The sequence below is a fragment of the Mchenga conophoros genome, linkage group LG7, assembly GCF_057382185.1.
Source record: "Mchenga conophoros isolate Kocher_MC1m ecotype Shallow Benthic linkage group LG7, M_conophoros_male_GT1.1, whole genome shotgun sequence".
Taxonomy (NCBI): Eukaryota; Metazoa; Chordata; class Actinopteri; order Cichliformes; family Cichlidae; genus Mchenga; species Mchenga conophoros.
In genome coordinates, this window is record NC_140532.1 from 22,511,350 (window position 1) to 22,527,382 (window position 16,033).

At 38.6% G+C, this 16,033-nt stretch overlaps 1 protein-coding gene across 2 annotated transcripts in view; it reads left to right on the forward strand.

Annotated features, from left to right (window-relative positions):
* The first annotated feature begins 1,370 nt into the window (after positions 1–1,370).
* Positions 1,371–16,033, forward strand: part of pik3c2a (phosphatidylinositol-4-phosphate 3-kinase, catalytic subunit type 2 alpha) — a 44,933-nt gene continuing 30,270 nt past the window's right edge. The window contains exons 1-2 of one of the 2 annotated variants that reach the window (XM_085282936.1): positions 1,371–1,479; positions 4,944–6,186. In XM_085282936.1, the coding sequence (XP_085139062.1) occupies positions 5,026–6,186 (1,161 nt within the window). In that variant the 5' untranslated portion in view covers positions 1,371–1,479; positions 4,944–5,025. Of the gene's footprint in view, positions 1,480–1,569; positions 1,691–4,943; positions 6,187–16,033 lie in introns of those variants that run through there. The other variant, XM_085282937.1, reaches the window with a different exon arrangement.

The following is a 16,033-nucleotide window of genomic DNA, read 5'->3' on the forward strand; positions in this document are numbered from 1 at the left end:
GAACCTGCTTTATCTCCTGAGCTTCAGCCATCCCATGCATTGAAACAATAAGAACACAACATGAATTCATTAAATGTGTGCTTTATTTACTTGACTTTTACTGTATTAAATAAGAATTGCATTGAATTACACATAAAAAGGTATTAAAAATGTCTTTAAAAACAATTTGTTGGGTAACAATAGGCCAACAGGCCAGGATGTGAATTAACAGAAATCAGCAACAACAAACTTTTTCAAAGCTTGTGTTTTGCTCTGTTTGTTGTTTGTGTTCCTGCTATGCTCCTCTTTTGGCTCTTCATTTCCCTCATTTCCTAAGGAGCTACTAGTCTGGTTCTCGTGGCACTCTTTTCCTGTCAAATGGTAGTTCTTTCTCTCCACCTTTGCCAAGCACTTGCTCATAGATTATCTGATTGTTGTCTCTCTTATACAATAAGACCTTAATCTTAAAACAGCTGTTATGAACTGAACTAAAAAAAATCTCAAGTGTTCATGCGCCACAGAATATAACTTTCTTAAAGTGCATTGCTAAAGTATTGGGGCCAGGAGGTACAGTAGGTCATGTAGTTATCGGAAGGCTGGCTGCTCCAGTCAGCATACCTAAGTATCTTTGGGCAGGATACTGAACGCCAAGTTGCTCCCAGCAGATGTCTTCATTAAAGTATGAATCTTGGGTAGTAAGCACTTTGGTGTAGAAAATAGGTGCTTGTATGATTAAGGCAGGTTTTATAAAGCACTTTGAAGGCTCAAGTAGAAAAGTTATATATATAATAGTTATGATCCAATAACATAATGTATATGATTCTGCATAATGTATTTTTTACTTAGGAACTTTACAAATTCCAAAACTTTACTTAATTAAAGTATCTGAATACTTGTTTAACTTTGAAAAACAGCTTTTTAATGCAAAATAAATGTCATTCTTAATCAGAACCAGATTTCAAGTACTATGTTTTTATTATGGTCTGGAGCATAACTGTGCAAATGTGAAAAACCTTTATAAACAGTTACTGGCCAGTACTGAGTTAGTTTGCAAGACAACTGTTATTATTTCCTAAAGGTCACTATTACCACAAGATAGTTTTGACATCTGGAAAATTGTACACAATGTTTTCTTTATTACTTTTCTAAACTCTTTTTGTTTCTGGTCAATTATTCTTATTTACTGTGCCCTCCCTGCCTTGTTCTTGGTCTCACACGTTCCAGTTCATTTAAAAGACCCCCAAAGCACCCCTCAGAAATGATAGAATTTCTATAAATAATAGAAATATGAAAACTTTTCGACACCGACCACTTTAGTCCACACAGTGGAGCTGTTGTCACAAAATGAAAACGAGACCCAGCCAGGCAGAAAAGCTACCCAACTGTGTCCAACCAAAAGTCCACCAACGACCTCAACAGGAACTGACGTTCCCTCTGTGCAAGTGGATGGAAAAAATGCAGCTGCAGGAAAAATGGCTCCAAACGCCGCACCGCTAAAAGGTGAGGAATAAAGCTTTTTACAGCCCATGTCTGCCTGTAAAAGTTTGATCTTGTGGTTGCCTGCAGTCATCGGTTGTGTCTGAGTCGCGTTCGACCGTTTCCCGTTTGAGGAAATCAGCATTTCTTCGTTACTGTGGGTACTTGGCAGGACCAGAGCAGTTGCCCGGTTACTTTTAAAATATTAAATCATTGTCTCTCACGGAACAGTCCTGTAAGTTGTCCTTGTATGGTTAAATTCAAATGTGTTTTATGTTTACTCTCAGTTCCGTTCTTTTTGGTTGTTGTGTTCGCGCATTTAGCAGGTTTAGCGGCTAACTTAGCATCCAGCACAGGCAAAAGTTATAGTTAAAAAAAACAACTAATAAAACAGCCATTAAAAGTATCAAGGAGTGGAGTTAAACCGAGCTAACCGGATGTTTGCAAGAGAAGTTTGTTATTATTGGTTAAAAGTCACTGTTCTCGTTTGTTTATCACAAGCTGGCTTTTATTTTAAGATGTGTACAATGGGAAAATACTAAATGTTCGTGATTTATTGACAGTACACATCATGTTGGTGTCAGGTGAGCATCAGCAGACGTGTTAGCTAGCTGTCAAAATAATCTGTAAATAATATATGTGTGTTTGTTAACGCCAGAAATTGCTCGATATTGTTCTGTTAACGTACAGATCATGCTTTATCAAACGCGTCGTATTTACAATCTTTTTCTAAGTGTTACGTAATACTACATTTCTTGGCTGGCCACAGAGCTAAGCTTCTAACAACAGATCTGAGCTACAAACACAGGGGATGGGACCAAACTGTGTCTTCCTTGAAGTTATTCCCAAAAAGATGAGCCGGGGGATTACGACAACACGATCTTAATAGTATCAGAAAAACTACTCAGCACTCTGGTGTTATAAGACGATTATCAATTGAGGGTCGTACCTTCTTTGAACATATCATCAATTCAAACTGAATATGAACTGCTTGTGGAGCAGGGGCGCTTCCAGAATTTTTAAATAGGTGCTATAAAATAAATCGTTTAATATACAATGTATAAATCCTAATAGAAAGTTTAACTATGAAAATATACTCAAAGTACCCAATATTAAATCAATAATTATATTAAAAAGTATATATTAATGTATATACTTCTTATAATATTATATAATGAGATCAAAATGGTTGGCTTTTTATATTTTTAAGTCTGCAAAATAGTAAGTAACTTAAGCTTTAAAATACATGGTATGATGTGCAAAGTACATTATTTGCACCCAAAGCATAGAGATGGCATAGAATAGAACTAGTTAGAAGTTTAACACCGGGTTATACAGCATAATCCTGTCAGCTTTTGTTTTAGTTTACAGGCTTGGATTCCTGCCTTGGCAACAAAGTGACTAGTACCGAAAACAGAAAATAAAAACTTGTTACTTATTTTACTATTTAAAAACAACTTGAACTTTGAACAGCTCCACAATGTGTTGCTTACTTCTGCACTTTTTCTTAGTTACTGGATGTGTAGACTGCCTGTCACTCATTAGGGCTGAAGTCAAAGTGTGAGTTCAACCTCATCGTGCTATGTTGTGCAGCCAAATGTTGCTCAAAACAATAAAACTTTTTTTAAAACTGATAAATGTGTATATCTCAGTATGTAAATCTAATTCCATGAAAACAAGCTAATAAACAATATAAATGCACATAATAGTGACAGGTAAAGCTTCTTAAAAGGTAAATTAAAATTAAGGAAGACATTTAAAATCATGATTGAGGCTTTCTGAAATCACCATTTCCAGAAGAAGAACTGTGGATTTTTTTTGTCCATAAACCTTTTCACTTAAGCAATAATTTTTACTGGATGTGACTCAGCAGACTGATTCTCTTCTGAATAATTTAGCAGTAGTGAAGTAATGCTCAGATGTTGAATTAAGGTTAAGCACATCCTGGTATCTGCCATCAGTTGCCACAGAGAGATGGCACAATTTGCAGTGCTTGACTTGGCTCTAGTTGTTTTTTTTCTTTCTTGGCTTCTTCTCTAGAATCTTTTTTCCCCTTGTATGTTTAATGATAACGCACATTCCTATCTTAATTCAGCATCTCCTGAATGCAGTCGTTGTTATAATTCTTATAGTGTAGCATCAGTGTAGTGTTGGATCATTCTAGTAAAAAGAAATTAGGTTAATCTATTCTTTATTTTCCTTAGTCTTTTCCCTATGTTGGTTCATCGGCTCAGTCTGCAGTGCAAAACAGTTAAGTAAACCAGAATAGTATTTTTGAACATGCTTTCTCAGATTAAGCTAGTGTTTACATTCAGAATCAGGAAGTAGCTACTATTTAGTGATCAGCGCCCAGTGTGCTAGCAGTTAACATGCTCAGACCTTTTTGATTTATGACTACATAAACAAACACTAAGCTGCATTCTACATTCAGTGCAAAATCAGTTATATCTAAATCGTCTGGCATGTCTGCAGGGAGTTATGACATCAATGGCAGCATGGACCAAAGGATTGTGACACTTTTCATGCATTTAATGTCTCCGAGCTGTTTTCTTGGTAAAGTTGGCACCAACCTATCTAAGTCATTTGCTCAGTGACTGCAGCCACATTGTCACTGCGTGCTGGGGTTTGCACAGCTGAATAAGACAGTCTTGGGCCATGGTGCTAACATAATGCTAACAGATTCAGACAGAGCCAGAGGAAGCGAGAGAGAGAGAGATAGAGAGAGAGAGCCATTGGGCTGTTTAGCATGCCAAATTCCTCAGCTGCACAATAGTGTTAGGCTAGACTGAGCTCCAGCACAGCCAGCCTTCTCCACCACAATGGGAGGGGAAGCTCAGGAGAGGTTGGTGACGCCTGGGGAGAGAAGGAACTCACTCAACCCCAGGGCTGTGATCGTTCGATGAATGGTTGCTTTGAGTAGGCGCTGTGTCATTTTGGAATCACAAAGCACTCTTTGCAGCAATGTTTTTCACATATTATAGACGTGGGATACTCTTGGTCGTTTCCTGTTGTGGAAGGTTAGCCATAAATAGTTTGGATTTGGGGAAAAAAAGTAAAATGCAAATATTGTTTAGATTTTTGATTATGATCATTTACAAATATTTGTAATGTACACCACATAGAAGTGTATAAAAATATCATTTCTGGCTATGAGTGAGTGAATCAGGTTCATTGTCAGTGTGACAGGCCTATGATGTAGCCCAGGCTAGTTATGTGACCTAATTGATGCCCCTAGCTTCAAAACACACATAAGTAATTATTGGCTCTGCGTATGTGAAACTAGGAGTTGATCAATACAAAAAAAGCATGGTGGGCACACAGTCTCCATTCTATGCAACTACTTGTGGCCCCTGGATATCTGTAGCTTAATGGGTAGGATTATTCAATAATTTTATAGGTTAATATTTCAATTCCTTCTTCCTTGCTTTGATTCTGTTTGACCTCATCCTGTTGTCATAAATAGCTTTTCTCTCTCTTTTTTCTTTTAGGTGTTTAAAACCTTGTTCCTCAACCCTTTGGGCCACGCTGACTTAAAAGCCATCATATTCATGGCACCTTCCACTTGACAGAATGGCCCAGATATCAAGTGGTAATGGGTTCAAGCTGGATGTCCCCCAGCCAAAGGGGGTTGTGGGTAAAGAGGAAGCCCTTCGTATGGAAGAAGAGGCTTTAGCAAAATTGCAAAGGGAGAAGAAACACACTCTTACAGCTACAGCCTCCTCATCTTCCTCTGGAGCAGCATCCTCGTCTTCCTCTAAGCCAAAACCATCTAAATCTACCACTACTGTTCCTCAGCCTTCAACTTATACTAATAGACCGGACAAGGACCTCATTGTTTTCCCAGAGACCAAGAAACAGGCAGAACAGGATACGTTCAGGGATATTGATGTTGAAAAACTGACCAATGAGGAACTCGAAAAGCTCCTACTTGATGAAAACTTTGGAGCTAACAGCTCCAAAGTGTCCCGCCCCTCGTCACTTCTGGGGTTTAACCTCAGTGCCTCCTATCCTGGAGGCCATGCTTGTAGCTCATCTCCTTTCCAGAGCAGCCAGTGGACACCTGCTCTGTCCAATCCATCTAGCTCTGGTGTGTCCACTCCCACCCTTCAGCCCACACCAATGTTCCCATCAGCTCCATTTCCCAAACCAGGAACATTTCAAAATGGATTCACTCCAGCCATGACACCTTTCATGGCCTTGCCGACCATGGCTTTCACTCCCATCCAGCCTGCTGCTGCCATGGTCTTCCCACAGCCAACTGTAGACCCAGAGATGGCTAAGTTGTTTGACAAGATTGCTAGCACCTCAGAATACTTGAAGAATGGTAGATTGGCCAGCACTGATGTTAATTCCTCTCAAGCAGGTATAGCCTCTTTGGCACCAAACCCACCACCACAACAACCGGCAGTTATGGAATCTTCTTCCATCAGCCGTTTTGAATGGCTGGATCTGGACCCACTTACAAAGCGAAAGTCTGAGAATGAGGAAGCACCTCTGGAATCGGTAGATAGTTCACAGACTGTGTCAGGAGCTTCTGCGGGCGATCCCTGGGATGCAGTGCTTGAGACTAAAGGCAACAGTAGTAACAGTAGCAGCAGCCCCAAACTGGAAGGCAGAGTTTCTCACACAGGTCGGTCACAACATAGGCGGGCATCAACAGGAGCGCCCGTCGCTAGGAGTCACTCACTCAACATCCCCGAGACCTCGTCACAGCACAAAACAATCAATCAGGTGGGAACACAGTAAAATTGAAAAGTTTGAATTTTTAATTCACACTAATCATCTTTTTAGTGTTTACACAATTTTATAAAGGAGGAGAAATTTTTATCATTTTATGTCTCAACATGGTTTAGTTGTTTAGTTGTTTGCCTGTTTAGTCAGGTCACCATCAATTAAATATCAGCAGTTATACTAAGCACTGCTACTCGTCACTTCCAACCATTTACCTTATCCAGACCTTATTTATCATCCACTGTTAGAGTGCTCACAGCATAATTGCAAACGTGCATTTTAGAATGAGTGAGGGTATAAAACAAGTGGTCTTGAAACATTGGTGAGTGAGTGGGCTTAAATATTTTGTTTTAGAGCAGATGATAGCAGATTACCTCGTTCAACCAAAACACCCATGAACATGTTGCTTACAACTGCATCTATATTCCTTATTCATTCACAAGCAAAACATCCTCCTTACTTCTGCTCCCTGTAATTAAGTATTTCATTGTGGTTAGCTGCCCACCGTTTCACCTCACAATTTCCTCACAGCTCCATTTTCTGAATAATTTTGCCGTGCTGGATGGGAGTGATCTAATTTCTCAAAATGATTATTTAGATCATTCATTTGGGACAGTGCTGTGGGCAAGTGGCATGGGTTTTCTCAAATTTTTTTTTTTTTTTTTTTTTTTTTGTTAAAACTGAACAACCATCTGTCATCGTTTGGCTTTAGCTCTGAGTTGTGGTTGCGAGACAAGTATTTCTGTACAGAGTAGCATAGCCATACTGAGGCCTACTAGCAAAAATATACATGTGTCATTATATGTTCCTCTTTCTACTCTGAAACGCTCCTACTTTGAAATGAAAATGTTTAATCGGCAGTGCTTTTCAGACATACTGGAATATAAAAAGGTGCTATGGTATGTTTAGTTACTACTGTCTACAGCTGGTAAAAACGAGTAATGTAAATGCAGACAATACACCGATCCTTTTACTCAAATATTGCATTTCTTTACTCACAGTGGTCAAAACCACCTGCAAATCTTGATTCTTAAAAAAAAAAATTTATTTAGACAAAGCTCCCACTTCCTGGTCATTGTGTTTCAGTGTGTCAGTACCAAACAATGGGTCTTGGGTGCCTTTGTCACACCAGGATATATAGAGAGTATCATACCCCCCCCCCCCCCCCCCTTTTTTTTTATTTTTTATTTTTTTTTATTTAAGGATTTCACACATAATTTGGCATGGTTAAATGGTTTTTTTTAAGTGTGTACTTAGGACATACAGACATACCTTGCCTTTTATCAAAGGCAGCTTGTATACAGTTCATTCCACAGTTGATCTCTTTTTGCTCAGGAGGATAAAACGGTGGTTGCTTGCTTACTCTTGCATGTATATTAGGCCTAGGGTCAAGCATGTGGTGAGTCTACTGTGCCGTGTAACTTGAGCCTTTAAAGCTTAGCCTACTACAGATATGTCCCTCTACACTCTGTTTTTATCTGCTTCAATCTTGTCTGCTCTCTTTGTGTATGTGAGGCGATGATGATGTGTGTACTTGCTATCTCTCCTTGTTCAATCTGCTTGCTTGCTTGTTGGTGCCCGTGCTGTTATAAACAGGAACAAGTCTTCACAGATCCCCAGTGCCCTACAGCAGCAACAGAATGACCTAACAGATTGCCCTCTTGGCTTGCTATGCCAGCTCCACTCGTTTACACTCACTAGGGAGAACTGCTTAGCTACTGTGTTCTGAGCATGTAATGAAAACAAATTGGCTTACATTTCCCATCTTCCAGTTTTTTTTGTTTTTTCATTTACTTTTTTTCTTTTTCTTTAAATGTATTTTGACACAGAAAGTGGCTAGCTAGCTTCTTTTTTTTTTTACTCCTCCTTTATTCACAAGATAACACCACAGCAGGTGACTCTTGGTTTAGGTATTTGTGTCTTCTCACATGTCAGGTGAATGTATAAACCTCTTTATTATTGAGCCACCAATAAAGAAAGTAGCTAGAAGACAAACAGAAAACAGTGAGGCTATAGTCTGTAAGACATGAACAAGAACTTAGTAGTGAAACTAGACTTCAAACCACATTGTGCAGGAATTGCTAAACCATGTCTGAGACTGCACACTAGGGTGTAAATTTCCTCCACACCATGCATGCAAATCCTGTCTAAGACTTTTTCATTTTTTTTAAAGTTAGTAATAATATTTTTTAAGTCAGTGATGATAATAATGAGGGTTTATTTGTATAGCACTTATCAAACCAGTATTGTAAAATGTTTCGTCAACATTGTTGTGTTTGTTGGGGAGAAAACTTACAAACATACAGTACAGCACTTCAGAGTCACACTGCTAGCGATCGAAGATTTATGCAAGTTTGACAAGCTGAATGCATTCTGTACTGTATAGGAGACACGGTAGGAGTTTTATTGACAATGGTCTACAGCCAATCAGGATGCAGAACATAATGCACTGTCAAAAAAACCCAAAAAACGGAAAATTGCACCAAAAGAAGTCAGTGAAACAGAGAGGTTGTGAAAGGTGAACCGCGTTATAGCGAGGGACCACTGTAAACTCATTTTTTATTGGGAGTGGTTGACCTTGTTTATATTGTTCATTTGGACAACTGGATGCTAGATAACTTACCGACAAATAGACAATAATATGATGTAATGAACTTACCATCAATAAGTATCTGTTATGACAGAAAACATCTACAGTAGAGCCCGTACACAGTACACATATTAAACACAGCCCTACCTCTAAAGCTTCAATAGCACAGCAACATATATTGAAATATATGGTTTCACTTGCTTTGTGATTGTCAGTGCTCTGTTTTAATGTTGTTTATGAGCTGAATTTATACCAGCAAATGTCAGAAATCACAAGACATTCCCAAGATTATTGTTTGAATGTCTTTAAGTTAGCCTGTGGTTGCCAGCCCTTGTTATATCTGGCAAGAATGTATTATAAGATGCGGTCGTGTGGGCAGATGGGGTGTAAGATGGAACAAATGTGCTTGAACTTGAAGACTTTGAGTCAGAATCAAGCGATCGGCTGTTGTGTCTGCCCCTGTTTCCTTTTCTACTACACTGCCCCTACCCTTTGTCTTGTGTTGTCTTCTGTCTTTCCTTTTTCATTCTGTCATTTTTATTTGTCTCTGGCTTGTTGTGTCCTTGCATTCTTTCAGTATGTTACTTCTTACTGGTGTCAATTTCATTCCTTTCAATTTCTTATAGTTTTCAGTCTGTTAAATAACTGATGGCTTACAGTGCTCAGCTATGATTTCTTAGTTTAGCTTTTTAGGATCAAATGTGTAAATTAATGGTAATCAGCAAAGTAATTTCTCTTTCTTTAGAACCGGTGATACACCCTAAAGCATCAGTGTCTGTTCAGGCCTTGCATTTGCTTTTTGCAAAGGGGCCCTGAAATGCATCATTCTTCAAGGGTATTGAGGCCATATACATTTTCATTAGCTGTATGCATAAATTGTCTGAAATGAGGCTAACTCATAACTCTACAGAGAATTGAAAGATGTACGAAAGATTTGTTTTAAAAAACCATTAGCCTGTATGTTGCCTAAATAACTCAGTTTTCAGTATTATAACTGATAATGAACAGTATGACTATTGTTAGTAGATAATATTAAATTTAGGGGAGTAGTGTTAAATTACACAAACACTTCTGGTCTTTCAGTGCAGGTTAGTTAAGCATGTGTGCGGCTGTTTGCTCATGCTCTTGTTATTAAAAAGACTTGCAGGGAGATTTATCTCCACAGGCCATTTTTATCTGAATGTGAGTTGTGAAAGAAGATCGCAATGCGTGGTGTGTATTGAAGCCTACACTGTACCTTTTTTTTTTTTTTCTCTTTTTGTTAAATCTATCACACAGACAAATCTTTTCTTCCCCCACATATCTAAAGGCTCGCACAACCTATTTTACTTCTCTCACACCTCCACACTGCCACATTTTCTCTTATTATTGTCTAATTATACATTGTGAATAAGTGTAGTGAAGTGCTAAAGTGCATTTAAGACTTAATTTTCTTTTCCAACCAAATGCATTATTAGAAGATGTTGCAGTGCTGGGATGTGATGTGCATTCCAGTTAAATATCTGACTCACTGGGAAACAGCTGTCTGTCTTCTAACCTTTGAACTTCCTTACTGGTACAAAAGAAGAGTATTGTGGAAGAGTAATTAAGCAATTAGAAGGGAGATACTAATGCACACAATAATAATCCTGCTAACAGATGTAAGAGAAATTAGGAAATGTTTCGGACAAAGTCCTTTTTCCAGTTACGAATATGTCACAGTCTCTGCTTCATGAAGACTTTGTTCATTAAGATACTGTTTGTTTGGGGTTTTTAAGCTAGGTGTTTCAGTTTATTACAGGAAGTATGACTTCGATAGACACTGGTCACTTCCTTATTGAAAGAAGAAGTAGATTTGTGTTCTCGAAGCCATTTGTTCCTCTGATGTAAAGCTCAGCATTTCTTGTTGAAACAGCCTCCAAATTGTTAAAGACTTTCTTGTATGTGAAGCTCAAACATTTTAGCTTAATGGAAGCTGCTTGTATACACAACCCATTAAAAGGAAGCAATATCCTATCAGTAATTGCTCGAACTCTGTGAAAGCCTCACTTACCCTTCCTTATGTTAATTTATATTGGAATATAAAACCTAGACAATACCAAGAACTAGAGAGTTTGGAATATTGGTGGCACTTGGTTTAAAGTATGTAAATATGTGTTTGTTTGCCAGAGGAATTATATCGTATCTCCCACAGCTCAGAGGATGGGATCTGTGTGCCAGGTTACTCACTACCTTCCTCCTAGTTCCATCTTTAAAAACTTGGGTGTGGGTTTGCCAATTGATTTTCTTGACATTGGCAAGAAAATTTATCCTTAGATCTACACTTCAGGTAAATACCAGGAAGAGAGGTGAAGGGGTAAAATAGTGTTAAAGATATTTTTTTTACACCTGACCTCAACTCAGACTCAGGGCAATAAGTCTTCTAGGAAGACAAACTTTCTGTGAGCATCTCTTGAGTGTATTTCCAGACAAGCACACCTGGGAGTCTGGAATGGTTTTCCATGTTTCAACATGTTGGCAGTAAGTCAGACTGTCTCTGTTTTTACACCTTGGCCTTTGCCAATGACTAATGTAGTTCTATTTTGCCCTCCATGTTGAATCGCGGTCATTTGCAGGTTAAATATTAATTATTCAATATTTTTTCTATTCTGACACAATCTGAAGTTTGAATTGGCCAGCCTTTTTTTTTTTTTTGCTAAGCAGTTTCAAGTTACTCTGTAACTTCTCAAAACTTTATGGCTGGTCAGATATCCATATTTGCCAAATACTATTTGTGTGCAGGTTTCATGTTGACAGTCTAGGGTAATTCTCATTTGGCTTGCACATAGAGGTAAGGACTTATCTGGTGTCTAGATACACACTGTAACTCAATGCTGATGCTGGGCATGGAATTACTGCCAGCCACCAGCTGAAACTGTACTGCCACTTTGTTCAGTTAGAAACAAGCATGAACAGACTGCATATGTAGTATACACGCACATGGTCCTTCATTCATGCACTTAAGAAATTAGCTTTTCCTTTCTTAGTTATTTATTGCTCATGGTTAAATGATAATATAATTTAATTTATTTATTTATTTATTTTATTTTCCTTGTGCTACATTTCAGCTCATTTCTGTATGGGATCAGCATGCCAAATTAAATTTTGAAGGGAAGGGCAAGTCCTACAGTCATTCCACAAGTGAAAGTGTGAATAGTTGCTCTCAGCAGCTGGACAAAAAAGCAAAAAAAAAAAATATGTGAGGGTTGCATCAATTGTGAAATTCTGGGCCAATACCACTCCAGTTGGACACTTAACACTCTCCTGGCTACTCTGTCAGAACTATCAAAATGAAGATCAGATTATTAGAAATGGCTAAACATATACAAATGTTAGGGATTTTTTTTGTTTTATTTTTTCCTGAGCCTTTTCACACTCTTTATGTTTGTCACTAAACATCTTTCAAATGCTAATATCTGTGGCACTTTGCTGCGCAAAAACACGATGCCAGATTAGTATACGGAGTATGGCAAATGTTAGCAGTGCTAGCACAATCTATTCTCTTTTCTGGTAGGTTAGCATCTATATGTTTGTTCAGGATGTGGTTATGTCATTTTAATGTGACACGGCCTCTAGACAGCTGACATACTTTTCTAGGTCTAAGTGCTGTAAGGCCGCACTATTCTGCAGTGGGTTTTATCTGTCTTACTCTAAACATCACAATGGTGCAACAGGGGGCTGTCATTTGTTGCATGTATCAGGTGGCTGTTTCTGCACACCTTAACTACACCACCTGGTTATATGCTAACCAGTGGTATCCCATTGGTGCTGGCTTTTATCACTGCATAACTTGGTAACCAGTTATTTCATCTGTCAACACTACACATCACATTTGTCGTTGACATGCTATGGTTTCTAATTGTCAGATCCATGCTAGTCTTTTTCTGTCTGTCCACCCTTGAGAATGAATTGTTCTAAAAGTGTTTCAGCATTTCACATGTTCATTGAACATTCAACCAGTGTGAAATCAATGTGGTACAGCACATAAATATGGGTCATCTTATTTGCCATTTGCCTGAATGCTAATATTAGTCAACTAGGCCAGAAGTAGTTGGTACTGTTTATCAAGTTTATCTTTATCCTAAAATAAAATAAAAAATTAGTAAATGTAAGTAAATGTTTGATTGTGACTCAAGGCAGACTTTCAAGTACTCTTTTCCTGAAGGCATTCGTCAACATCACCTAAACTACAAATTGTGACAGCGGAAAGGTGTGGATGTTGGAGGTAAAGCTGCATTTTGACTGTCTGACAAGAACTTAGTTAAAGTGCTCTGATACATTTAGGCCATGTGTCTCGCATGCCTTAGATGGCTGCTCATCTTCAGAAATAACTCTGGTCAGTCACTGTCTTAATGTTGGTAAAACGTGGATAGATTCAAGCCCTTAGGTCACAGGTGTCGAACTCCAGGCCTCGAGAGCCGGTGTCCTGCAGGTTTTAGATGCGTCCTTGATTCCTTCGCACCTGATTTAAATGGCTAAATTACCTTCTCAACATGTCTTGAAGTTCTCCAGAGGCCTGGTAATGAGCTAATCATTTGTTTCAGGTGTCCTGATCCAGGGTGAGATCTAAAACTTGCAGGACACCGGCCCTCGAGGCCTGGAGTTCGACACCCCTGCCGTAGGTGTTCTCTTTAAACAATTGCTGAGGAAGATATTACTGAAATTTTATGTCTTTCAGTGTTATTTAGTATGCCTGTGTTGTATAACTGTTGTATATAACCCCAGGAAAAAGACAGATAATTTTACATCTATGTCATTTTGATTAAGCAGGAGTCTTGTGTTTTATAATTGATGTGTCTCAGTCTGAAGCGGAATGTGGCCAACTAACTGATGCGTGACATCAAGGACAAACAAGCCTGTCTCCCCGAACTGAATCGAGCCAATAGGGACATTTTTCAGGATGGTTATATTTTCTACCTTTTCCAAACCTCTCAGCAGGTTTGGAAAGTTATGAGAAATAATTTGTGACAAGTTTCAGTCTTTTTGTCTGTTAGCTGGAAGAAATTCTCACCAAAGTTGGGTTTCAGAAAAAAACATATTCATGTAATTTTTCAGCCTTTGTGCACCAAAATAAAGATCTGTCCTGCAAGTCTGTAAAGTGGTAAGCTTGACAACAGTTAGTAGTGCCTTTCTGAGAGTGTTTGAGTGTTACCTGTGACCACATTTGTGGCTATGTTGGCGCCCCTCAAGCACAGGCAGACATCGCAGTAGCCATTGTTTTTGAATGCAGAACTTTTTTCTGTTCTTTGGCTTAGTTGGTCAATCCTTAACTATATCTTGTCATGAGTACATGTAAACAAATTGCCAGAAATAAAATAACATTACAAAGATGTCTTTTATCTTTTATTAAAAACACACACACAATAAGAGGGATGAGAGAATGAGAAGGGCGTTGACTGAGAGGGAAAGCCAAAGAAAGCTCCTGAATTACGAATGGCTGATGAAGAGAGTAAAAGTGTAGGTGGGAAAATGACAACTGAACCAGTAGAAAAGAAAAAAGACTGCTTCTTTCAACTGCAGTGGTTAATGCAGTACTTGTGATTGCATTGTGATGAAAAGGGAATGCTTTGTGTGTTGTAGAAAACTCTCTAAACTAGAGACACATTACAATGAAACAAAGTATTGGATAACAGAGAATGTTGCTGTTGGAATTTCTCCGTCCATGAGTGTGCTAGGGAATGAGCAGGAAGGTTCTTTCAGACAGAGACACTAAATTGTAGTGCAGAATCTATGGTTATGCCATTCAGGTGGACTTCAAAGAAGTCATTATTCATGGTGTTCATGTACACAGCAGAGTATAATCCCAACATCAGCAGAAGCTGGCTGTCATCTTGCTTGTACTTTGACTTTTCCTCTCTTTGAAAGCAACAGTGAAGGTCAGCAGTTTCAAAGGGAGTGGTTCACATAAGCTACTTAAGTGGCTAACATCGCAGATCACAAGATTCTCTGTGGATACCATTGCTCCCCTGTACTATTGGATATATATCACTTTTCTAGTCACCAGTTAGCCTAAAATGACTGTCCTGGAATATGTGTGAGGAAGTCAGTTGCCAGAAAAATCCCATATGGGCACTTGAAAAACATACAAATTATGCTCTGAAAAGTCTGACCTGATGAAGGTATTTGAACTTCTCGCTGTGAGACAACGCTGGTAACCAATGTTGTTGAAAATCTCCTTTTGAAGCTGGAGAAAACTCGACTTATCCCAGCTCCTTTTCAGCTGGCAAAAACAAACATGCCTTTCTTTTCTTTTTTCGTTCTTAAGACGTTACCTATATTGTCAGCCATTGTTTATGGCGAAGGGTCATGGGATCCATGACCTTTTTAATATTAAAGTTTTTTCATTTTTATGTAGTATCCACTCACCATCAATGCATACATCATTCAAAACTAGGTTATGCAAATAAAGCTAGCATGCAAGGTTGAATAATACCATGCTGTACTAGAAGGAAAGGGTGTTTGACTAGTTTGTGTACTGGTGCATTCATTGGAGAAATTTGGTAACACCAGTATACTTGTGGAAAATTTGGTCTTTAGTAAGAATCTGAGATGAAAGTAATTGTTCAAGACATGACTGATAGGTTTGATGTGACCAGTCCCACAGCATACTCTCTGTGTCCTTTAAGGCCAGCCACCATGACGATCATAATCTGTTGTACTCAGACTGTAAAACCAGAAACACAATGTCATCACACATCACAGTAAACGGAGGCGGAGCGTTAAAGACTAATCAGCTCGTGAAGCATACGAAGCCATTCCCATGACTCTGGACACCAGGATCTCTCAGTCTGGGTCTAACAAAATTGATCAACCAAAACAAAGACTGGCCTGTCTCACTGTACAGCCCGGTGTGTGTGTGTGTGTGTGTGTGTGTGTGTGTGTGAGTGTGTGTGTGTGAGAGAGAGAGATGTACTATGCCTGTCAGCTCACACGACCTCATTGGATTATCTGCTCATGTTTGTTTTTGGTGCAGCAATCCTGCTCCAAACATAAACACTTCAAATATCCTCTACTGGTCTCATTCTTTGCTGGGTTTCTGAGGTTTACTTTGTTCCTTTCCTCGCATTTTCTTCCTTTTGCAATTTTGATCCTGTTTTTTGGGTTTATTTTGTTTTTTAGTTTCATTCTCTTTTTTGTTTGATACCTTTCTCTCTCTCACTCTGTTTGTCCTGTATGTATTTATTGATTTTTTTTTTTGTTTGTTTGCTGTTTAAAACTTTTTCCCCCTTCGAACCGAGA